Source organism: Danio rerio, chromosome 17 (genome assembly GCF_049306965.1).
Source record: "Danio rerio strain Tuebingen ecotype United States chromosome 17, GRCz12tu, whole genome shotgun sequence".
NCBI lineage: Eukaryota > Metazoa > Chordata > Actinopteri > Cypriniformes > Danionidae > Danio > Danio rerio.
In genome coordinates this window covers 48,849,431-48,875,928 of record NC_133192.1, presented here as the reverse complement: position 1 = coordinate 48,875,928, position 26,498 = coordinate 48,849,431, and the positions used below count along the sequence as shown (strand labels likewise).

Here is a 26,498-nt window from a genome sequence, read left to right as displayed (position 1 = left end):
CTTAGCATTTTATCAAAATATGTGTCAAAATAAGATTTGTCAGCAAAACTCATTCTGCTAGCAGAAACAGAAAATGTTATGGCCAAATTAAGAAACAAAATCACCCCAGAGTGGATGGAAATGTCCTTAACAGTACAAAAGGGTTAAATTTGTGTTCTAGTGCCATCTAGTGGTTATTTGTATAAGTCACTGAAACGCTTAAAAAATCACCAGAAGCAAACTTTGACTTCATGGCAAAATAAGAGTTAGTTTACTCAAATTAAACATTAAATACAGTAATAAACGCATGTTTGTGGAGCTTGTAGAGATATTTCGGTAACATTGATGACCTGAAGTGAAAGCTCATAATTGGGATTATTAAGGCTTGTCTTTGTGACCACCATGGGCTATCTCTTTTAGAACCTATCTTGCAAATAAATGTCTGAGAAAATCAAAACCTCGAGGATTGCAGTGATGGTGTAAGTTAACATTGCATCTTTTTGCGCAACTGAAACTCTGCAAATTTCAACTTCACGTCAATTTTTTTTATTTAAATAGTTATAGATTAAGTATACGTCTTTAAAGTGTGTTTCTGGTGTCAGTGTCATGATAACGAAGTGGCTTGAAATTAATTCGGCTATTTTATGGGGTAAAACGAGCTTATTTCTTACCTCAGGAAAAGTCAAAACATTAACGGCTGCACGCCTGCACTGACGATGGCGTTCATTTTTCGCGCCACTACGTTACAGGCTATGTTGAATCCGGACACTTACCCATTCACCAGGGACTTCTTGTCAAAATTTAGTTTACTCAAATTGTTAAACATTAAATACTGTAACAAAGTCTGCAATTATTACGATAACGCGGATGGCCTAGAGATATAGTAAGCAGTTTGTTATATTTTTGCTTAATATTAGATACTTTTAATAATTGTGGCGTTTCTTTTTATCTTTTTAGGAATGATGGTGTATAATATCAGCTATGTATTTTCTTATAATTTCAATTTAAATATACATGTCTATTTGTTTTTTTTTATTACAGGCAGAGGCGCAAAAAGGGGGTATGCATATGATGCGGCGCATGAAGGGCGCGCGCCTCATGGGGGACGCCATTGTGCCAAAACTGTTTTTGAAGTTAAAAGTTTCAAATATTATTTTTTTTTGTTAATGTCTATGTTGCATTTTATACGAGTATAATATAATATTTATTTTATTCAATTAAAAAAAAAATCACACCACCCCTCCCCCTCCGTTGACGATTTGATTGATCCGTTGCAGCTGGATAAAAATAGAAAATAATATTTGGATTAAAAAAAGTCCCCTATATAAATTGTATGATGATTATAACGCTTCTTAACCCTGTTAAAACTCACACATGAATAGTCAGAATATTCACATTTTTAAAAACTGAAATGTTAATTAATCCTTCTATCAAGATCTATTTTTATACCATGTTTTATAAATTTATTATGTATCATATTGATACATCAGGCCTTTTGGTGATTTTTTTAAAATTTGGTGATTTTTTTTATTTTAGTTACAAAAAAAGTTACATTTTACATTTTGACAAAGTTTACCATTTCAGGCAGTTTGTCTTTATTTTTTACACCAAACATTTTACAGTCTTTTTTATTTCCCTTTGTGAGAAGTGTAATAGATGTTTCAGGCAATTCTTCATGCAAAGGCAAACCTTCCACCTCTCACAGTAAGCATGTGAGAAGTGATTGCACTTTTAAGTTTTTCCCTTAGGACTCCTTAATCTATCATTTTGTTTTTGACAAATATAGTACAAAACTTACAAAAGCGAGGCATGTCAAGGTGCTATAATCATGTAGTGGGGAAAATGAAATTGAGAAGAAATTTGGGGTGGGATGAGATCTCAAGTCTTTGTGACTTAACTTAGTGTAATTACTTTTACTACTTCATACTTTTTTAGTTGTGTTCAGAACTGTGAAATGTATTTGTTTGAAGCACGTTGGCGAGAAAAAAATATCCTCAGTTTATTTATACAAAATATTTTGGGGGCAAAAAACCCGCATACCCTTCAGTAAATGTGCAGTTGCACTCTGATTACAGGACTGATGATTTGATCATTTGAATCAGTCAATGATCTTCTTCAGGGCTGCGTTTTTGTCTAAACAACATCAGTTGTTATTGTCTTTGATTAATAGTTACTATTTTTTTCTACGTAATTGTTTGATTTGCTACAATAACTGGCTTTTGTTGTAAAATTTAACAATCAACCAACCAATCAATCAATCATTGTTTTACTGGTGTAGGCCTATATATATTTTTGATTTAATGCCATGTCAGCAACCAAAGCTATTTTCATGGCAAGAACATTTCAATGATAAATGTATGCTTAAAAACAACAAACAAATAAATACATAAAGTAGATTTTCAGATTTGTACATGATAAAAATTCTAAAACATTTTCCTGGTGTCACTTTGCTAAAAATGTGTTCAAGAGAGTTCATTTTATAAATACGCCTTCTAGAATGAAAACAGGACAGTCCAGTAAAATGTGTTATACAGTAAGATGCGTTTTACTGTCTGCTAAACCAACATTGAGTAGGGTCTTCACCTTTGAGCAAAAAAACATGGTTAATCATATGTTTAACACCACATCTGGTAAAAATCACTTGATTAATTCTAGTCTTAAAATGTCTTACAACTCTGTTTGAAATTTCAGGTTGTATTTCATGCAGTTTATCATTTTGCAATGCATCCCGCTCCATTTGCCACTTATTTCAAATGTAAACATTGATAAAAGGTCTCATCTCTACGGGAGAAATTTGGTAATTGTTCACCACTTGTTTAAAATCGTTCTTAGCAGCTGCATCTGCTCGCTTATTTCCTGAAAGCCCAACATGTCCAGGATGTTTTACTAGTGTAACCAAAGTTTAACTAGTAAGGTTTTTGTAGTGAAACCATAAACACACAACTAAATATGCCTGTCCTTGTAATTGGTTGAAAAAAACTATTAAAGATTTTTGTAAATATATTTTTTTTCAAAATGAAAACTGCTTTTATATTATTGCCACTGTAAAACCAAACAAGCTATTATCATAAAACTGGAGGTCATGAGATTCAGATACAGTTTAATACAGGAGTTTTTCCTGAATCAGAAGATTGTGTTTCTGTGTAAGCCCCTGTGGCTTGTCTTTTATAATTCATGACATGATCTTAAACAATCAATGTTCTTCAACAGCAATATCATCACACTCTTGGTTTAAGTGATTCTGCTTTATTAAAAGTTTATTTTAAATTAAAATGTGTTTATTATAAATGAAACTGAATCTACAGTTTGGAGTCAGCATGGATGGCCATGAATGGATCTTCTTCTGTGTGGCAGATGCTGAAGGTGGCTTGTCCATCAGAATCCACCGTCACCTGTTTCCCTGTGCAACTGTTCCCGCTCTTGTCTCCAGAGATGATGTCACAGTACGTGCCAGAAGGCAGGCCAGTTTTCAGCGTCACATTCAGATCCCTGAGACATTCAACAAATTAAGTTAAGATGAGACACTACAGTAAAAAAACACAGCTTTTACTGCTTTTTGGAGATTTGGGGCCTTTATGGTTTGCTTATATACTGTATATTGAAAAAAATTGTTTACATCTATGACGTTTACTTTTTGGCCACAATATACAATTACAGTATACAGTTTTAAAGGCTGTTTTCATTTTTTTTTTTTTTTTTGCTTTAAGGGTGCTTTCAAACCTGTGAATCGATTCAGTTGTTCCGAAACAGAGATTACAAATGTTACATTGTTGCTCTTTGCTCTTGGTGCGGTTCGCTTTCACACTGCAAAGTTTCTAATCGGACCAAAAGAGCTAAAACAAGTCACGTGCGAGTAAACTCTCCTCACATTGGTCAGAGTGTCAGGATTTATTTTGCAGTGTCCCACTAAGCTGTCAGGAGAGGTGGTGGTTTAGTGGTGATTGACAGGGTGCGTGCGCGACATGTCTGAGGAGAGATGCGGTGGGGAGGGGTGAGAAAAGTGCGAGACGATGCCTATTTGAGGACCGGGAGGGAGACGCGAGATTACCGGGAGATTATCACTCGTTTGCGGACACCTGGAGACTCGCAAAACTTCCCACCCTACTCATAATTCTCTCTTCATATAGCCGTATGCCTATTACATATCCATAAAGCACTGTGATATAACCATGCTCGGATTGGATCGCTTTCTCTCTGCAATCGAACTGCTCTAGGGTTCATTTCAATCGAGCCGAGACCACATCACTCAGGTGGTCTCGGTGCGATTACTTTAGCGCGGAACAGAGCGCGATTGCCCTGTTCACATATGCCAAACGAACTGCGCTAACTGGGCAAACGAGACAGGTTCCAAAACAAAAGCGTAGGTGTGAAAGCACCCTGTTTCGCGAGTCTCCGGATGCTCGCAAGCGAGTGATAATCTCCCGTTAATCTCGCGTCTCCCTCCCATTCCTCAAATTTCCTACGTCAGGCACCCTTCTCACCGCATTTCTCCTCACTCTTCAGACACGTCGCGCGCACCTTGTCAAACACCACCAAACCACCACCTCTCCTGACAGCTGAGCATGACTCTGCAAAATAAACCCTGACACTCTGACCAATGTGAGGAGAGTTAACTCACACATGACTTGTTTTAGCTCTTTTGGTCCGATTAGAAACTTTGCAGTGTGAAAGCGAACCGCACCAAGAGCAAAGAGCAACAATGTAACATTTGTAATCTCTGTTTCGAAACAACTGAATCGATTCACAGGTGTGAAAGCACCTTAAGTCTCCACTTCAACAGCACCTACACTCACCAGCCACTTTATTAAATACACCTGTACAACTGCTTGTTAATGCAAATTTCTAATCAGCCAATCACAAGGCACCAAGTCAATGTATTTAGGCATTTAGACATGATCAAGACGATCTACTGCAGTTCAAACTGGGGTAGAAAGGTGATTTAAGGGACTTTGAATATGGCATGGTTGCTGTGTACAATTTACACAGACTCCCCAAAATTGGACACGGAAGATTGGAAAAACGTTGCCTGATCTGATGAGTCTCAATTTCTGCTGCAACATTCGGATGGTAGGGTCAGAATTTAGCTTCAACAACATGAAAGCATGGAGTGGGGGATATTTTCTTGGCACACTTTGGGCCCATTAGTACCATTTGAGCATCATGTCAACACCACAGCCTACCTGAGTAATGTTGCTGACCATGTACATCCCTTTATGACCACAGTGTATCGTGGTACATCAGTAAGCGTAAATCATCTCAGACTGGTTTCTTGAACATGACAATGAGTTCACTGTACTCAAATGGCCTCCACAGTCACTAGATCTTAAACCAATAGGAGTACATTTAGGATGTGGTTGAATGGGAGATTCAATCATGGATGTGCAGCTGACAAATCTGCAGCAACTGTGTGATGCTATCATGCCAATATAAACCATAATCTATAAGGAATATTTCCAGTACCTTGCTGAATCTTTGCCACAAAGGATTAAGGCAGTTTTGAAGGCAAAAGGGGGTCCAACCTGATACTAGTAATTGTACCTAATAATGTGGCTAGTGAGTGACTTCCAGCCTCTGGGGCCTAAACTGCAGCTCTGCACGAGACATTGGAGAATAAGGAGAATTGGTCACGCCCAACTGAACCTGGTTTCTCTTGAGTTTTTTTCCCTTCACTTTCATCAATTGGTGAAGTTTGTTCCTCACCGCTGTGGCCACTGGCTTGCATGTTCAGGATTTGTGAAGCTGTGCATCGATGGATTTGTTTCTCAGTGTTTGCACTTTCAGGATTGAAAATTAAACCTATCTGAACAGAACTTAAACCCTGAAAACTAGACTGATACTGTTTCAATTTACTATAATCTTCTATGTGAAACTGCTTTGACACAATCTACATTGTAAAAGTGCTGTAGAAATAAACTAATTAAATTGAGTTAAAGTTTATTCAACATATAAATTAAAAATTTTTTTTATGGAGGGATGTTTTCATACATGATACACCTGATTATAAACAACAATATATTCTACAAAAATTATTTTTTTTATTTTTGTAATTATATTGAGATTTCAAAAATCCACTCCAACTCTAAAATGTAAATAAATAAATAAACAATAATTTTGTACCTGACTGTTCAGTTGTATGGCTTTATTTCTGTATTTTTAAACATATTTAAAGAAATACTTTTTTACATTCAAATAACATTTTAAAATAAATGCAATGCTTGATATAATTAACTAATAATAAAGTAGGAAAATATAGTGATAACTACAGTTATGCCCTATATAGTTATATCTATGCCTTTAATTGTAATTGTACTGTATACAATTTTATTTATTGTATTTATTTAATTTAAAAATTCTACTTTTTGTCTCAATATTATGTTATGCACATAGGGTCTGAAAGTAATGCAGTTTCAATTTTCTGTATGTCCTGTACATGTGGATGAATTAACATCAAAGCTGACTTTGACTTGACTTATGTTTGCATCTTTCGGTGTCTTGCATTAAGCATGTAGTAATGTGATAAATGTGTTTTATTACACTGTGATGTTCATTCCTCATGTATGAGCTCTGCCTGTTTCTCACCAATCATCATTATTGATGACAATGAAGCCCTTGCTGCCGCGGCTAAAGGCGATCTGATTATTATTGTTGTCCCACCAGTTGGAGAGTGGCTGACCGTTGACCACATTACGGAAAATCACCATATTCCTGGCAACAAAGGAAGCACATGAAGACTGTTGGTATGTGACAGTGACTTCAGCAAGATTAGTATAGCAGAAAAAAAAACATCATAGCTACCTAATTTGACGCCATCTGTGCTCACATATCCAGTTGTCTCCACAGGTGGAGTCTGGGTTGATGGGCACTGACTTTGTGGATCCATCGGCATTGCTAGGAGGGCCCATCCAGTCGTTCTGGTCCTGTGTTGTAGTTAAAAAAATAAAAATAAAAAAAACATACAGGATTTTGAATAATGTGTACATAAAATGTTCAGTAAGGTACTAAAGGGTTAAAACCACAACACATTAGATAATTTTAATATACAGTGGGGGGAAAAGTATTCAACTCATCATGTTTTATTCTGGGAATAATATTAATAAAGGAGCTGTTGACATGGAATTTAACCAGATTTTGGTAAAACACAAACTTGATATAACATTATAAACCCACAATATTATATAATAGAAACCCATAAAATATAACAAAACAAAAACCCCAAAACATCTGAAAAATCTAACAATGAAATGACACAAGGAGAAAGTGGTGAACAACTGAAACCTATTTAATACTTTGTATTAAAGGCTTTTTAGCTGATTGGCAACTTAAAAGCGCCTTTTATATGGAGAATGAAGTCACAAGCATTGCTCTGGTGTGAGTTTTTCACAGACTTCAACAGAGTCTTGATGGTTCTGTGGGTCTCGTCTATGAAATCTGATGTTTATTTTGTAATAATAATAATAATAATAATTCGTTACATTTATATAGCGCTTTTCTGGGCACTCAAAGCGCTTTACACAATGGGGGGGAATCTCCTCATCCACCACCAGTGTGCAGCATCCACCTGGATGACGCGACGGCAGCCATTTTGCGCCAGACCGCACACCACACACCAGCTGATTGGTGGAGAGGAGACAGAGTGATGATATGCCAATCATGATATGGGGAGGGTTAGGAGGCCATGATGGACAGAGGCCAGTGGGCAGATTTGGCCAGGATGTATTCTCTAAATTAAATGTATTCTCTATTTATTCTCTATTTAATTTAAGACAGGTGATTGGCTGGGCCATTCTACAGCTTGATATTCTTTCTCTGAAAGCATTTCAGAGTTTGTGGGGGGAAAAGTATTCAACTCATCATGTTTTATTCTGGGAATAATATAAATAAAGGAGCTGTTGACATGGAATTTAACCAGATTTTGGTAAAACACAAACTTAATATAACATAATATAAACCCACAATATTATATAATAGAAACCAATAACATAATAGAAACCCATAAAATATAACAAAACAAAAACCCCCAAAAATAAGAAAAATCTAACAATGAAATGACACAAGGAGAAAGTAGTGAACTACTGAAACCTATTTAATACTTTATATTAAGGGCTTTTAGCTGATGGCAACTTATAAGCGCCTCTCATATGGAGAATGAAGTCACAAGCATTGCTTGGGTGTTTTTCACAGACTTCAACAGAGTCTTGATGGTTCTGTGGGTCTCGTCTATGAAATCTGATGTTTATTTTGTATTTTCTATTTAATTTAAGACAGGTGATTGGCTGGGCCATTCTACAGCTTGATATTCTTTCTCTGAAAGCATTTGAGAGTTTCTTTGGTTGTGTTTTGGATCATTGTCTTGCTAAAACGTCCACCCTGGCTTCATCTTCATCATCCTGCTAATGCAGATGTTGTAGTTGTGAGACTTGAGATATCACAAAAACCTTGATGTCTTTGACAATTTAAATATAAGCTGAAAACACAGAGAGACAATCGGCTCCACAAACCCCCAGGTGGGAATGCGGGAAAACTAACTCTACTCCTTTCCTCCATTTACATTTAAAACATTTCTCGAAACCCACCTTGGTTACTCAGCCCCCTTTTTACTCTACTCGCACAGAATGGTCATTTCAAAGTCGGAATGTTCTAAATCAACCCAAGTGACTTCATCTATCATGTTTGATATCATTTGAAATGTCTCAGTGCGACTGGTACAATGGTCTTATTCCCTCAGAAATAGACATAATCAAAACAATAAATATACAACTTCAAGTATCTTTTGAACCACTGCCAAGGGTGTGCCTTTCCTATAGGCAGAAATTCTTCCACTAAATGCAAATGCCTTTTGTTATTCACACACCCCTTTCCTTGAGGGGAGTTTTGGATTTACTACTTAAGGGAAAGTTTCTAAATGTTTGAGACAATTCTGTTATCCAGATCAGCTCATAGCGCGGAACTTCATGTTCTATACTATGTATATTTTGAAGTCAGGTATGCATCTTTTGATTTTGGATATACCTTTGAGGATTTGTTGTCTTGTATTGATTGTTTATAAATTTGCTGAATAATTGGCATAATACATAATTACCTGACTATTAAAATGTTTGAACATATTTAGTTTACTCTGTAATTATTCATTTTAGTAGATTACGCTGTATCCTTGTTTCCGCACTTTCTGTGTCAGGTCAGTAGATGGACTAAAATCCATTTGAGATGAAGCATTGGGCACACTAATTGTATTTTAGGGATCCGACAAACTCTTGATATTGATTCAAGTGTACTTAGGTGGAAAGGACGTTAACTTCTGTCTAGGACAACAAGGAGTTGCATGACTAACCTAGATTGGGTACCCGACCCTTGTTTGAAAGTAATGTTATTTAAAATTAAGTGTATATGGGTAACCATGGGCTTGGCTAAAACAAAATTATTATAGAGTACAATAGTCAGTTACATTTATAATAATAGCCCTAACCTCTAATTGGAAATGATATTGTCTTTACTCAAGGGTGTACATCTAAGGAGGACTAATCAAAAATACTTTAGAATGAGCAAGCATGGGGGCGGCTATCTGAAAGTTTAATATTCAATATAATATACCTCTGATATACCTAATATACCTCTGTTTAATATTCAAGACTGATAAGAGTGTGACCGTGAGGGACGCCGTCGGCTGGTGCGATCTCTCTGAGCGACAGGAGCACCCGAATGAACAAATGTGATGGTTACGAGTGAAGATAAAAGGTTCAAACATTTATCTAAATTATATATTGATATAATCTTCTTAATGTTTTATGACTGGAGTCAAATAAAACAAAAGATAAATATATTAATATTCTAAACCACCTTGTATTCAAATTGGAGTTAGATAGGAGTTAAATTTAAAGTAAACCAACATTGTGCACTGGAAAGACTGAACAGGCATTAAACCTTCATCCACCTGTGGATACCTCCACTGGACCAACTGGGTGGACCTTACAGCAGCTAATAATAGTTTACACTGACAAAGGACAGAGGGTTGCTGAATAACACTAAGAGATTTCAGCTGCTGTCTGGGCATTCACTGCCTTTCTACAACTCCCCTTCTTCATGTGTTCAATACTTTTTTCCTGCGTCATTTTATTTTATTGCATACAGTATAACTTCACTTGTAAACAAACTCATATGGTTTTCTTTGCGTATATGGATTTCTTTGGTTGTTACCAACATCCGGTGAAAATTTCAAGTCAATTGCACCTTTAGAAATACGTTTTCTAAGAAAAACAACACGTGAATACTTATTTCCCCCACTGTGTGCTATTGAAACAATATAATTTTTCAACATAAATAAATAGTACATGCAGCTTTATTAAAAATATGTAATAAAAAATAATAGTCATTTATTTAACTTATTGAATAAATTCATAGTCAATATTGGTCAATAAAATGTAAAAAAAAAATAAACAAATAATGCTCTTTTGGAAATACATAAAAATTTTACAAATTCCAAGATCTTAATAATAATGTTTAAAGGACCCCATAATGACAATTTATTGTTTAATATAGAATTAAATAAAATATGTTTTTTTTTTATATAAACGTTTCAATCCAAATATGGTGATATACTTAAATATGTCACTTTAAAATAAAGACAGCAAGTTTCAGTATTCAGCATGAACTCCACAATTTTAAGCATAAATAATAAATCAGGAAAATCATGCCATCCTTTTTTTTGCTAATATATTTAATCACAAAACCATCCAGGTACCAACACACACAGCATCTATCTTTTTTCCTTCTCTTCATTTATGTCATAGTCATAAACAGGACAGTATAGTCATAACTTTAAGTGCAAGTATTTACCTTCCCATTCACAAAATGTCGATCCCATCGGTAGCTGGACATGACTGCTGTTACACCGTATGGATGAGCCAACATAAGTCCTGTCGCGATCTTATAAAGCCTAAAATACACAGCATAAAACAAACCACTTGCAGCAGGAATACGCATAAGCTGTCATACAAATTAAAACATTTGATTTTACCTAGAGTCCCAAAATGTCAGAACAGAAGCTCCACCAGCACCGTGGCCTCTCTGATTATCATGATTGTCCACGAAAACCAAGGCTTTATGAGAGGGCATGAACCCCCAGCCCTCTCCCCAGTTCCTAAACCAAAACACCATTTAAAAACCATTAAAGCTGAAACATGAAGTGAAATTTATTTTATAATATTACTTTTCAAGTAAAGTAACGCATTACTTAAAAAAAATAAGAAATAATATTTGAGCTTTTAAAAATAAACTGCTGCTTTAAATTAAAGTAGTCACTATGAATCACACAGTCAATGAGAGAATGAGTTCATTATTTTAAAAGTAGCAAACACATTGCTTTAAACTTTCAATAATCTGTATATACGGCATATAGAGCTCTGGGGTAAGAAAGTTCTCAGATAGTGTTATTAACGGTATAATTTTTTGATGTGTTTTTTAAAGGTAAATAAAAGTTATACAGTGTGTTGCTTATTGCAGAGATCCTCTATTAAAAAGGAAAAAAAAAACAAGTTCTGAAAGAGAACAAGCCTCAGCCAGGTAATAAAAAGTAATGCAAAAGTAATTCAAAAGTAATGTAACGCATTACTTTCCATAAAAAGTAACAAAGTAATGCAACTAGTTACTTTTTTGTAAAGTAACTCAATGTTGTAACCTAGCGCCAACCTCCCGCTCTCCCTTTTGAACCAAATACGGAAGTTACTGAAACTGCAATTCATCAAAATTGGCTCCATAATAGAGAAATTTCTATTGACACCACTGTCAAAATGGCCAACTTTACAGCAGAAAAAAAAGGTGTTTACAGCCTGATACAAAGATCGATTTTGTTTAATATTACCCTTCATGCCAACTGTGGGAGGGTGAATTTTTTTTAGAACTCATCTGTTTCATTTATTTTAGGTTATGTTAAGTCTGCATAATTAAGGGCGTGGCCACTTGAGTGACAGCTAGGTCTCGTTGGTCGCCGTCACTTCAGCTGATTCTGGCTGATTAGTTGCTGAACTCAGCATATACAGTACATCGTATGTTTTGTTATGTTTTTTGGGGACTTTACACAGTCAAATGCTTTATGGAATTACTTCTTACAATTATGATATGGCATGCTGTGTGCACTTATTTGTGCTCACAAACCATTCAAGTGGTCTCCATTTCCCAGGTGAGTGAAATTATATACTTATACCATTTCTATAAATGCGTTTGTTTTATTTAGGATCATTTATCATTTATAATTTTCTTTAGACCTGTAATGCACTCCAGAATCTGACAGATCGATTAGCTGTAGGCTCTAGAACAGTCATCTTAAATGTTGTCATCCAGTGTTATGCCTGGATTTCATAAATAACCTTGCATTTACTAACACAGACTATATTTTAAGTGTTTAAGTAATTTGTGTTTTCTTCCTGTAGAACAATTTTTAGTGGCTCTGTGTATTACAGCAGTGTTTTTAAAAGACTAAACACTTTATTGATATAGTGTACAACCAAGCACATGTGGTCAGAACACAAACGAGTCGCAGGTAATGAAGTATTAAGCGTTTCTACCGAAGACAAGCCTGTCTAAGCAAAATGTTTGGTCTCCACCGGTTGGTGCGATGATGAGCGAACAAAATGGCGATGGTTGGCAATGCCTACTTGTAGCTTCTTTTGCGTTTTTCAGAAACCAATAGGTGAGGTCACAGATACTACGTCCATATCTTTTTCAGTCTATGGTTGTAACACATTCATTTTAAAAGAAACTTTCCCCAACAACTAACACACTTTCCACAACATATGGTCTTCCAATAGCAGCACAAAATAAACCCATAACAATGGATCAAACACTGTAAGATATCGTAGATCAGCTTAACTTGCATTTCAATTTTATTACGTACACCTTGGCTAGTACTGAGTTAGACCATCTTTTCAGAACTGCCTTATTCTTCATGACAGAGATTTACCAAGGTGGCATTTCTCAAAGATTTTGTTTAATGTTTGCATGATAGAAAATATATTTTGCAGACTAATTCTAATTTTCAATTAAAAAGGTAACGAAATTAAAAAGATAAAAAGTAGACTTCTAAATTAAATTATAACTAAATACAGGGCTAAACCTGAAGTATTTTTCTTATGTACAGTAGAAAGTTTGCTTGTTGACTTATATTATTTTTTTTATTCCCATAAAAAAATAATAATAATTTAGTTATTTCTTAGCCACATTTTTCAAATAATTTGTCAAAAAGAACAAACTCTAGTTATATACATAAACTTTTTATCAGCATGCTTTTCTTTTTTTGACAATTTAAAAAAAAAAGTGACCTCACCAGGTAGCTATAAATACATGCTGTTTTTTAAAGAAATATTTATGCATGGATGTGAATAAGATAATTAAATCATATTGGTAAATAAAGTTAATAACTTTAACTTGTAAAAAGTTTTATTGAGATGGATTGCTAGTGATTGGATAGGTGTTGGCCAGATTGGGTAAATAAAACCTGTTTAAAATGATTTAAGACCTACAACACAATATTTCAGTGAATTTAAGACTTTTTAAAGCCTAAAATTTAGTTTGTGAAATTTAAGGGTGCTTTCACACCAGCTTTCGATTCAGCTGCTGGCTGCCAGTTGCTTATCGCATCAAATTCAAAGCTCTGATGTTTGCCTACAAAGCGACTTCTGGCTTTGCTCCTTCTTATCTGCTGTCACTTTTGCAGATCTATGTGCCCTCCAGAAACTTGCGTTCTGTGAATGAATGTCGCCTCGTGGTTCCATCCCAAAGAGGGAAGAAATCACTTTCGCGAACGCTCACGCTCAATCTGCCCAGTTGGTGGAATGAACTCCCTAACTGCATCAGAACAGCAGAGTCACTCTCTGTTTTCAAGAAACGACTAAAAACTCAACTATTTAGTCTCCACTTCACTTCCTAATCTGCAATTGCCTCTCTGGATATACCACTAACTGTACCCAAAAAAAAAAAAAAAAAAATTACTAATACTTTCCTTCTTAGACTTTACAGACCTGAAACTTGCCTATAGCACTTCATTCAATTCATTGTTGCTCTTATAGTTGTGTAAATTGCTTCCTTGTCCTCATTTGTAATTCGCTTTGGATAAAAGCGTCTGCTAAATGACTAAATGTAAAATGTAAATGTAAGTTGTTTCGAAACAGGGATTAAAATTGTTACATTGTTGCTCTTTGCTCTTGGTGCGGTTCGCTTTCACACTGCAAAGTTTCTAATTGGACCAAAAGAGCTAAAACAAGTCACGTGTGAGTAAACTTTCCTCACATTGGTCAGAGTGTCAGGGTTTATTTTGCAGAGTCCCGCACAGCTGTCAGGAGAGGTGGTGGTTTGGTGGTGTTTGACAAGGTGCACGCGATGTGTCTGAAGAGCGAGGAGAGATGCTGTGGAGAGGGGTGAGAAGGGTGCGCGACATATTTGAGGACCGGGAGGGAGACGTGCAATTACCGGGAGATTATCACTCGTTTGCAGGCATCCGGGAGACTCCCAAACTTCCTGCCCTACTCATAATTCTCTCTTCAAATAGCCATATGCCTATTCCATAAAACACTGTGATATAACTGCGCTCTGATTGTGTCGCTGCCTCACTGCAATCAATCCGCTCCAGAGTTCGTTTCAATCGAGCCGAGACCACCTCATTCAGGCGATCTCGGAGCGATTGGTTTGGCACGGATCCTAGTGCGATTGCTGGTTTCACATATGCCAAACGAACAGCACTAACTGGGCAAACAAGACAGGTTCCGAAAAAAAAATGTAGGTGTGAAAGCACCCTAAGACACTTTAAAGAGGTGGTCCACTACGATATTATTTTTTAAACTTTAGTTGATGTGTAATGTACCTGTGTGAACATTAACAACGACTCTGAATGTAATATGCTCAAAGAGAGACACTGACTTTTACAGAGTTAGCTTAGCAAAGCCAACAGCGAACGAAGTTGTGGACTACAAAAAAATACATCTGGGTTAGTGAGATCACAAACACTTCAGGTTACGTGCATTTCCACAAGTGTACATCCTACGCAGCAAAGGGAGGTGACCAGAGGCGATCTTATGTTATAGCAGAGAAAGCTAAAATGCCGTCCAAACGCTGTTATTTTCAAAGAGCTTCTTCTGTTTCTGTATTTGGGCCTCCAAAGGACATGACACAAAGAAAGAAGTTCTCTCATTTTAATTATAATTATGTTGTTAATAATAATTATGCTTCCTAGTGACGTGAACGCAATTCGCAAATAATGGCACATTATGTTAGCTGACCAATCAGAGCCTCTTGAGGGAAGGCTTTTAGAGGAATTAGGAAATATAACAGTCATTTTCATGTTGGCTGAGTAGCTGTATATAATCAAAGTAAGATATATGAAAAAACAACGTGATTTTCTACAAATGAAGTACCAGCACACATTACTTTACAAACTTTAAACACAACCAAACCTTAAAAATACAGCTTGGACCACCCCTTTAAGACCATGTGGACATCCTGTGTATACAATATAAGGTCCCATATACAAAACAATTGCACATGCTGAAGAAAAAATGAATTAACAAATGAAATGACCATATATGGTATGTATAAAAGTAATAAAAAAAGCTTCTTTTTTATAGCAAATTAAAAGAGTTCAATTTATGTTGTGTATTAACTGAGATTGAGTAACTGAATTACTTTTTTAGACAAAGTATTCAGAAAGTAATTTTAACACAATTATAATTAAGTAATATGTAATTAATACATTTTCAAAGTAACTTACCTGGCATACTGTCAATAATAAGTGTATGTAAAAAAATAACAACAGACCACTCATTTTTAGGTTAATTGAAAACATTGAGGCAATTGCTGCTTACTTGAGATAACACAGCTTTTCCTTTTCCCATTTACGAATAACTGTTCCCAGTTTTGCGCTGTACTTAAACTCTGTGACTCTTCCAAGAGAAACATATTCACTGGCTTTAATAGGTTCCCCACCCAAGTCGATAACCTAAAAAAAGGACATGTATATTAATGCTTTTGACAGGTATTTTAGATAACTCTTGTGGTCCTGAAGGAAGAGAGATACCTCTTGATAAATAAAGGGCTTGGTGCCTGGAGAAAACCAAGTAGTGTTCAGGGTCTTGAGTCTGCTGTAGACATTACTGAGATCACCAGGCCACATGTGTTTACAAGCATCTACTCTGAATCCAGCAACACCGATGTCAATCAGCTTGTTCATGTATTCAGCCACTTTTCCCCTAACATAGTCCTTCTCCAGGGCCAGATCCAGCAGACTAACCAAGCGGCAATCTCTGACCTGATAATAAAAAAAAAAGAAATAGAAAAAATGTGTCATCAACAACAACAAAAACAAAACATCTTGAAGGGACAGTTCACGGCTTAAAAAGAATTTACATCATTTACACATACTCCAGTGGTTCTAAAACTTAATGAATTCATTTCTGCTATTACAAATGCAAATACTTTTACAATTACAATTGCAAATACTTGCAATATTGGGAGAAATGGATTTTGTTTATACCTTTATATTGTGTAACCTGACTTTTTTTATTAGATTTGTACCTGTCAGCATGACTTGCAATGACCTACATGACCAGTCAACTGTTCATTTGTCATTTTTTTATTTCCTTCTTTCTTTTTCTCTACTTTTCTTCTTTAAATGTAAAAAATGAATAAAAATACAGTTTAAAAATATTTCTGCTGATGAACAAAAAAGAAGATATTTTGAAGAATGTTGGGAACAAGCAGCCACTGACAGCCATAGTAAAAACAAAAGTACTATATAAAGCCATGTTTCCAGCCAGATATGCGAATTAAGCCTATGCCAAAAAAAAAAAAAAAAAAAACTGGAATATCCCATAAAACATTATTCGTCCAATAAGTTAAAAAGAACAAAATTACCATTTCCTAATAAACTGGTGCCAAATATCAAACAGAAAAACTAAATTTGCTGGTAGGAGAATCCACTGTGGGCCCTTTTTCAAATTTGTTAAATTGCCTCAGAACGCAGTGAACACAGTTTATTTTGTGAGATGCTTTTTAGACATATACCTATCAACATTGGGATGTAAAAATTGGGATACTGCCGCGCATACCCACAAAAAAATAAAAATAAAATAATAATAATAATTCAAACCTTTCCAGAAGAACTACCAAAATGGCGACCAAAAACTCCTTAATCTGTTCAGAGCAGTTTAATTGTATATAAGCCTAGTTCAAACCATTACAAATATGGGAAGGAAATTAGCCTCAAATTATAGAATACTTAACAAACATTAGAACATAACGACACTATAATAAAAGGTTGAGCCTATTAAAATCTATTGCCTATACAGAAATGAAATCAAGTCATAAAATCTTGTTGACCTTTATTGAATTGATTTAAATACTGATTAAAGTTACTATATTTATTTAGTAAAGAGCAAATCTCTCATTTTGATACACTGTTTTGTGTGATAACAAAGCTGTCACAGTAAGAATGCACAGATCTATAATGAAAGCATTCGATTACTTTAGTAACTGTTTGTGCTCATTTTTGACAAAATTTTTGTGTTTAAAATATAACACACCAAGTCGGACATGTTTACATATTAATAAATGTATTTTTCTGTTTACAAACACAGCCAAATCCAAAAGAGTCCACTTTCGCTCCTCTACAAATCGCGTGTACAGAAGCTTCGACTTTATCACTACACATCGCATCTGTCAGTCATCAGCGATACATGACTGGACTGACTCAGTAATTGCATAGGAAGGGCAATGGTCAATGCATAGTTTGAAGGGAAATGAAGTGAATGAAGCTGTTTTAATATTAATTTCCACGTGCTTTCACGCTGAAATAAAGCAAAAGCTTAATTCTCTTGATTTATGCTACTTTCACTTTTCATAGAAAAATAAAAAATATGTGAGAAATACAGAAAAAATACTTAAATAGGATGATAGCGGGGTTAAATTGTAAAATACAGGAGAATTCCGGCAAAAAAGGAGGGTTGACAGATATGTCTTTGGGAGTGCAGACGCTTAAGATAGTTCTGGAAGATTATAAAATTAAACCACTTTAATGACAGACTTTGACTGAAGGATTTTAGAAAGACCAAAACAATGTTTTACGATATGGTCGGTCAGCTGGTTTGTCCATTAATGCATCCCTTAGTGACAATTTTTGTTGTCACACAATCTTTTAAAACAAAATCACATGACTTTTTGATGTGCATGCAAGATTTTTTTTGGTAAATGTGTTTCCATCGTAGTTCATGTGCATTTTCTATTACTGAATAAAAACTTTATCATAGTCAGTTGTTACTTGTTTGCGTATGTTCTTATATGAAAATTCTGAATTTATATCCATCATGGTGTTTTCATTAAGCATTTTTATAATATTCCAAAAAGCGCATAAAATAAGGGAATAGAAGCGTAGCTAATGGCTTTTCTTTTTTTCTTCCTATATATAGTATATCTTTCTTTGTTTTCAACAGATAAAAAGAAACTCAATCAGTTTCAGAGGATAAGTAAATCAAATTGACCAAACACCCATGAATTTTTACAGTATAATTGTAGTTACTTCATCAAATTCAGCATATTTTTTCTACACTAGTCCTAATTTATAGGCACACTGTAGAAAACCAAAACATAAACGACTTTACCTGGAAAATATCACTGTAGTTTTCAATGTCTTCATTGGCGGTTTTGCATTTATTATCGTTGAAGTCCCATGATGAGTATGGGACAGAGGGGAAGTCCTCATTCTTTGCATTAAAGTATGTTCCACAGCTGGAGTGAGTGCCTTCTCCACCAGAAGCTCCACACATGTGATTGATCACTGCATCTGCATATATGTTCACCTGTAGCAAACCAGCACACAGGAGATGAATCCATTACTTTAACTATCCTGCATTTAGGGTTATTCAGAGCCAGAAGAATATTTTTTTAAAAATGCGTTATTCTTAGTCAAAGATTGAAATTTTGCAAACATTTTTTTTTTTTACACATTTTTGTACTGCATTTTGTTGATAAACATGAAACAGGACTGTACAAGTACAGTGACATTTTTTAAAACTGTGTAGAGTAACCTTTATTAGAAATAAATATGTAGAATTCATAAATTTGGAACATTATTAAGCAATCATAAGTTCATCTTCAAAAGAGTTTCATTATTTTCTATTCACTTGAATAGGGCTAATAGTTGAATAAGAATATTATGTGACTCAGGACAATAAAATGATCTCAAAAGTCATTGTAATATTATCCAAAGATCATGTTTTATAAAAGACATTTGGTAAATTTCCTTTGTAAATATAGATAACAACATTTGTATTTGTAATATTGATCGCTTATAAATTAATTTGGACATCTTTGAAGGTGATTTTCTCAACAAAACTAATTTTGAACCCTCAGATTACAGATTTTTACATACTTTAACCACACATTAATGGAAAGCTTATTTAAGATGCATTTTAACCATATTTGGAAGGGTCATAAATATTAATGAGTTCTGCTCTGATCCACAGCTTATGCCAATGCCTGCTCTCTCTAACTCTCTCCTACACACACAAACACACACAGCATGAAGTACTCTAAAATAATCATCCTTCATTTGTCAAAAATATTTTAGCAAATTCATAAATTACCTTTTTAAATCCTTTCAAATTTTCACAGAAAGCTGTATTTTGAAGCTTTAACATATATGAAAACACAGGCAAATTAATATCAACCTCTGTGTAAATATGAGTTTTTATGTTTATTGGGATCCTGCTACACCTGTAAGACAAATAAACATGTTTTGAAGAAAGCTGATAACCAGTAACCATTGACTTCCATAGTAGGAAAAGCAAATAGTATGGAAGTCAATTGTTACCTGTTCTTGGCTTTCTTCAAAACACGTTACTAATTGTGTTTAACAGATGATAGAAACTCATACAAGTTTGGAACAAGTGAAGGGAGAGTAAATTATGACAGAAGTTTTGGTTGGTGTTAAACCACCCCTTAAAAGTTTTGGTTGGTGTTAAACCACCCCTTAAAAACCAAAGTAAAAACAAGGTTCACATTTATTTTGCATTACCCCAACATTGTTACAGCGTGCGATCATATCCTTCAGCTCTTCCTCAGTTCCTGATCTGGAGCACAGGTTGTAGCTGATTGGCTGATATCTCTGCCACCAAGGATGCCAAGGTTTTGTCAGCACAATACTTTCACTGGGAGGAGAGATCTGCAAAATCAAAGACGGCTGCTATTTACCGTTTTTAACGTTGGAGTCTTTTACCTCCTAAAGGTGCAGTATGTAACTTTGACACCCAGTGGTTGAACTAGGTATTGCACTCCTGGTTCAAAATGCATTTCCACTCCTCTCCGACTAGTCCATGGGTCCACAGGTTCACAGATTGATGTAAGTTTGTCTGACTATCTAGCCTAAAGGCTTATTTATGGCTGATTTGAACCATTCTCTAACTAAAAGCAACGCCATGCACTAGAAGAAATATTTTTTTTTATAACCAAAACCTGAAATTTCTATTTTAGAAACGGCTTCTATTTCTCACAGGGGAACAACAGAAAACTGACAATGATCACTTCATTTAGTGTTAAATGCTAATAATGTGAGTTTGAATGCCATTTTATGTTTCATTTATTGCCATAAACTAAAAGCAGCAGCAGATAGTTCACCTCAGATCTTAAAAATAAAATAAACAGTTTGAAATTGAACTTCAGAACTGTGACTCAGTGCAAACCAACACATATCAGTGATTCAGCATGTACATAATGTTAAAGAGGTTTGATATGTACTAATTAGATTATAAACCTTACCATTTCGTTGAAGTGCAGTGAGTGCACATATTCTGTGCTCCTGAATGGCTGCATTTATATTTCTGTCATGTTTTGTCTGGTGCAAAACTGCTTATCACTGCAAATTTTGTCATGTAGAGTGTTGTTGGGACACTGGGTTACAATGTAACCTGCTCACCTAATGTTTACATTTGTATTATTTATATTATTTGTTAATTGATAACCACCTTATGTGGAACACTGAATCTGCGTCTCATTTTGGAGTATGCTACTGTCCACTGGAGGTCGCATTTTGGTTGCGGGCACATGCTTTGAGAGCCTTCCTGACTGAGTAAATAAAAAATGCTGTTTTCCTCCAAGGTAACCCGGAGTGCTAAAACATAATTGACTAAACTGGGCAGGTTAAAGGGACCAAAACAGAGACAGACTTTCCGGCACGTAACTTACATTTTCAAAGCAGAATATCTGACTTCAGCATTGTTCTTCAGATAAACAAGAATGTTCACTTAGCACGTTTCTTAAATATCTGCAAACATATTATGCTGTTTTTATCTTTTAGAACAGTCAAAAACTTAAACACAGCACATTTAAAAGCTCAGAAAGATCCAAAAGATCACACATCATTCTTTCACTAGACCCAACAAAAATAAAAATGCAACACTTATGGATTATCTCAGTGGAGAAGTACTCACTAACAGATTTAGACAAATGTTTAAACAATGTCTGAGAGAAATAGGTCTTTTGTAAGCATAGAAAGAGCTTTGGTTGTGAAAATGGGAGCACAAACAAAAGTGTTACGTTTATACTTTTGTTGAGTGCAGTAAATGCACCTTACCTGTACTCCTCCATAGCCGTTTGGTGCCAGGTATCTCTCGCATTCTTTAGCTATATCTGCCCAACGCCATTCAAACAGATGAACGATGGACGTCCGGTTATGTTTAAAGTTAGTGTTGTGCTGGGAAAGACACAGTCCTACAAGAGCAGCCACAACCAGGAGCTTCATTGTCCCTTTGCGCATAAAAAAACAGCTGAGAGAGAGTTATCTAATATAAACACTAGCCAATGAATGAGGTCATATTACCCTAGATATCCTTGAGGGAAAAGTCAAAAATCAATTGTATGCTTTTAAATTATTGCCTTTTTAAGCCTAAAATGATTATAACTATAAATAAAAACCATGTTATATGAGCATTATATTGTAAATTCCCTACTATAAATATATCAAAACCTTTATTAGTAATGTGCATTGCCAAAAATAAAATTTGTACAGTTTTAAAGTCAATTTTCTTAACATTTGTGTTTTTAACCCTCAGATTGCAGCTAAATATTGTCCAATACGTTTCATGCATCAATAGAAAGCAAATTTATTTAGATTTTTGATGGTGTATAACTTTTATTTTCTTAAAATTACCTGATTTTATGGTCCAGGGTCACATATGCTGAAGAATCACCTACAGTTTGAGAGAGTCAAGAGAAGAGACAAGAGAAGTGCTGTAACCCATCTGCTGAAGAAGATGCAATTCTATTGCTGAGGAATCTTGTTTTAAATCTGCACGAAAGAAACAGTATTATTTGCTTTTATTTCTGTTTCACAATATTAGCAGATCTTGTCCTTGGCTTTTCTGAAATGATGCCAAACTTCAGAAGAGAGCAGTGAACTTTACGCCTGTGGGCTGTCAGTATTGGTTTATAGAGTTAGTTGCTTGATAAAGCTGAACAATTAAGTCAAATGATTTTTTTTTTTATTAATTATTCTATACGACAAGTTTTAAAATGAACAGAATAATTTGTAGCCAATAGGCTGTCAATAGGACTACAGTGGTAACATTTTTGGTTGATTTAAATTTGTAGCAGTATTTTCACTTTTGTGCTGTATCCTCATCACTTCATTCGTTCATTTTCCTTTGGCTTAGTCCCTTCATTTATCAGGGGTATGAACCGCCAACTTGTAAAACATGTTTTATGCAGCTATGCCGCCACCCCACCCCTTAGGGACTAAGCCGAAAAGAATGAATGACATCAACAGAGAAGGGTCCCCACTTACAAATGAGTAAATAAACTTTTCCCATTTTATAAAAGACTACTAAAACTATATGTAAATCTTTTAGAACAGGGGTCACCAACCTTTTTGAATCTGAGAACTACTTCTTGGGTACCGATTAATGTGAAGGGCTGCTAGTTTAATACACACTTCTTAAATATCAAATTTTCGCAATTTACTTTTAATTATATGCTATTATTAATAATTAATGATATTCATCCATGTGAAGACATCGATCATGTAAATGGGGAGGGGGGGTGCTATTGTACCCACTAGTAACCAGGGGTCCGTTTTACATGGATTACTCAGTTAGCTGGATTTGGTTATTGACGATTTGACACAATCCAGGGTCGTTTCATTATTTCAAACTGATCTGAGAGTTGTTGTCATAGCAACAGTTCTGCCAGCTCAAACCTGGTCGGAAGCAGGTTTAATTCATATAAACAGGATTAGATAGGGTCAGTTCAAGCAAAGATAGTACAGAAAGTATTTACCGAATTCTGATATTTTCTTACAGTAGTAGTTATATACACTTGGGAAAATAGTAAATATTTTTTTAACTAAATTTAGAAATGAAAGACTGCCACCTGGTGGTGCAAAAACAAAACTTATTGATATGAACTTTTTAGATCGCTTTAGTACAATTTGTGTATGATAATAGAGATGCATGATATGTGACTTTTTTAAAAGCAATAATACATTTATGCAGTCATAAACATGTTTCGACAATTAATATGACGGTGATTTGATGCTTCACAAAAGTTGCAGACGCCTTCACCAATATCAAAATGTTTTCGTAAACATCCAGTTATTCTTTACACCGATTAAAAAAATCGGCTACTATAATACTACTATAATAAGGAAAATCTGCTCTAACTGTAAATCTAAATAAATTGCTCTTGACACATGAAAGGGCCAATCATGCAGCCCACAACAAGGTGTAAAGTTATTTGCATATCACATTTAACAAACCGTTCACTGTGAATTTTATGTCATTTAGCTCACATGGATAATTGAATATTAATCAGATGATGTCATTACGCTGCTGTGCCGTCAGCCAATCATTGCATTGCTGATCATGATTTCGGGGATCGACAGATCAGTCCTTAACAACACACATAGCGATCTCAGATCAGTTCATCCAGACATTCTAATCTGATTCACGAACTTGTTTGAAGAACCAAATTAGCCAGAGATCAGTTATCAAGATGAACAGATCCAGGATCTGCCAAATCATCTTAGATCATTTAAGCGAGATACAAAGAACAGACCCCTGTTGCTTGGACAACAACTCTCCGATCAGCTTTCCACGTACGAAGAACAGACTCCTGGATCTTCAAAACTGATCTGAAAGTTGTTGTCATACCAACAGTTCTGCTAGCTCAAACCTGGTCGGAAGCAGGTTTAATTCATATAAACAGGAGTTGATCGGGTCAGATCAAGCAAAGATAATACAGAAAGTATGTACCGAATTCTGATATTTTCTTACAGTAGTAGTTATATACACTTGGGAAAATAATATTTTTTTAAAATATATAAAGTTATAGTTATTAATAAAATAAATAAAGTTATATATATTAATGAAACTTATGCAATCTGCATCCCCGAAATTAAAGTACAAAGACTGCCACCTGGTGGTGCAAAGAGAAAACTTATTGATATGAACTTTTTGAATCGCTTTAGTATAATTTGTGTATGATAATAGAAATGCAGAATATGTGGCTTTTTTAAAAGCAATAATACATTTATGCAGTCATAAACATGTTTTGACAGTTAATATGACGGGGATTTGATGCTTCATAAAAGTTGCAGACGCCTTCAACAATATCAAAGTCTTTAGTAAACATCCAGTTATTTTTTACACTGGTTAAAAACACGGCTACAATAATACTACTATGGCTACTATAATAAGGAAAATCCGCTCAAACTGTAAATCTAAATAAATTGCTCTTGACACATGAAAGGGCCAAGCATGCAGCCCACAACAAGGTGTGAAGTTATTATGCATCATATTTAACAAACCGTTTACTACTAATTTGATGTAATTTAGCTTGTGTAGATAATTGATTATTAATCAGATGATGTCATTACGCTGCTGTGCCTTCAGCTAATCATTGCATTGCTGATCATGATTTTGAGGATCGATAGATCAGTCCTTAACAACACACGCAGCGATCTCAGATCAGTTCATCCAGAAATTTTAATCTTATTCGCGAAATTGAAGAATCAAATTAGCCAGAGATCAGATATGAAGATTAAAAGATCTAGGATCTGCCAAATCATCTTAGATCATTTAAGCAAGGTGCGAAGAACGGATCCCTGGGTTACACTATGCAACATCAAAAAAACAACAACAAGTAAACAAATGGTCAGACTTTGATTAAAGTTTACCAAAACAATATCTTTAGAGCAGGGGTGACCAAACGTTTTCTTATGAAGGGCCAAAAACTAAACTTGATAATTTCCTAATTTATTCAATAATGTTTAAAAATGACTACAAAACATTGCTTTAAATTAACTAATATCTAGGGCCAGACGGAATCTGTGGATGTTTTTTTGCTATTTCTGCTGAGAATTTTGGTAAAAATCTGCGGATTTCTGCGGAATTATTTTGGGAGTATCGTAACTATATGCATATATGAAATAAAAAGTAATACCTTTTTAACCTTTATTTAATGTTTAAAATGCAAACCCAATTAGATTCACTTTATTTGGTAAACAAAGAAAGTCTCTCATATAATATCTCTACTAAAAGACAGAAAATATGACAGTACACAATACATTGTACAATAATCTCATGAACATTTTCATATTAGTCAATAATATTACTTTAATTACTTTAAAAAATACAAATTTACACACATTTACATAAGTAAATAAACAGAATTAATGATGGCTAAAAATCTGCGGAAATCCGCAGAATTCTGCGTGCACAGATTACGTGTGGGCCTAGAAGTATAGTATTTTTTACATTGTACAATAAACTTATTACAGTAAAAAACAAAATCTAATTTATAACAGAATTACACTAGTGTTTGTCAAGAATTTGCTTGCCAATGTGTTCTGCATAGTCCTCTTATCTGTCGAGTGATAGTATATACATACATTTTTAAAAACATTTAGATTCAGTTAGAACATTTAATAGAAACATTTAATTTCAGTTAGCTTTTTTATAGCTCAGAAATAAAGCAAACAAAATATAGAACTATAAAAAATGACGATCAAAGGCAATTACCCAAAAACTCTTCATCATGCTCACTCTCCTCTCAGATGAGATGAGATGGTGGGCCAACTCTGGGCATATCTGCTTTAAAAGATTAACTTTCAGAGATTTATCTTTCATTTAAAAAATTACAAGGTGGATAAGCAAAAGAAAGAAAGAAACAAACAAACAAACAAAAAGATTTCACACAGACTTTAACAGCATTATTTTAGATTGAGTTTTGTCCAAACGACTCATTCGTGCTACTTCAGAAACAAGTCATTTTCAGACGTTATCTTCCATTTACATAGACTCCATGTTGTTATTTTGCATATTAAAATTCTAATTAAATTATTTTGAAATGTGTTTGTATAAAGGTAACCCTAACTATTCATTTCGAAAGTCTAGTAAAATTATACCTGGATACTATTGCACCATCAAACCGTCCTCCTGCTTCACGCGGAATCCTCTCCACTCAGCCTCGTGTTCAGCACGGATTTCTGAGCG

At 34.8% G+C, this 26,498-nt stretch overlaps 2 protein-coding genes across 26 annotated transcripts in view; both read right to left on the bottom strand.

Moving 5' to 3' along the window:
* Nucleotides 1-1,072, bottom strand: part of msh4 (mutS homolog 4) — a 31,356-nt gene extending 30,284 nt beyond the window's left edge. The window contains exon 1 of one of the 4 annotated variants that reach the window (XM_068214634.2): nt 651-1,072. The gene's annotated coding sequence lies outside the window, so the exon portion shown is untranslated. The remainder of the gene's footprint in view (nt 1-650) is intronic. The other 3 variants (XM_073927740.1, XM_073927741.1, XM_073927742.1) reach the window with 3 other exon arrangements.
* Nucleotides 1,073-3,209: 2,137 nt separating this feature from the next.
* On the bottom strand, nt 3,210-26,464 carry amy2al1 (amylase alpha 2A-like 1). Of its 22 annotated transcripts, none has more exons than XM_073927053.1 (13): nt 26,411-26,464; nt 26,025-26,096; nt 22,160-22,297; nt 21,584-21,776; nt 20,030-20,176; nt 18,615-18,812; nt 16,037-16,267; nt 15,825-15,958; nt 10,991-11,113; nt 10,810-10,909; nt 6,775-6,896; nt 6,559-6,684; nt 3,210-3,468 (listed from the first exon to the last, which is right to left on the bottom strand). In XM_073927053.1, exons 4-13 carry the CDS (start codon nt 21,764-21,766, stop codon nt 3,279-3,281), a joined length of 1,554 nt encoding a protein of 517 aa, XP_073783154.1. In that variant the 5' UTR covers nt 21,767-21,776; nt 22,160-22,297; nt 26,025-26,096; nt 26,411-26,464; the 3' UTR covers nt 3,210-3,278. The 22 variants fall into 22 exon arrangements, with proteins under 22 accessions (XP_073783154.1, XP_068070449.1, XP_073783160.1 ...); XM_068214348.1 differs by having other exon boundaries at nt 21,584-21,756; XM_073927059.1 differs by having other exon boundaries at nt 21,584-21,720.
* Between the last annotated feature and the right edge of the window lie 34 nt (nt 26,465-26,498).

Bases quoted from the DNA above. Each gene is read 5' to 3' on its own strand.
- amy2al1 (XM_073927053.1), bottom strand. From the start codon at position 21,766: ATGCGCAAAGGGACAATGAAGCTCCTGGTTGTGGCTGCTCTTGTAGGA. The intron at 18,813-20,029 runs GTAATGCAAAAT...GGTTTGCTACAG, and splicing joins CACGCTGTAACAATGTTGGG to GTGAACATATATGCAGATGC. The intron at 3,469-6,558 runs GTGAGAAACAGG...TGAATGTCTCAG, and splicing joins GTCATCAATAATGATGATTG to GGATCTGAATGTGACGCTGA.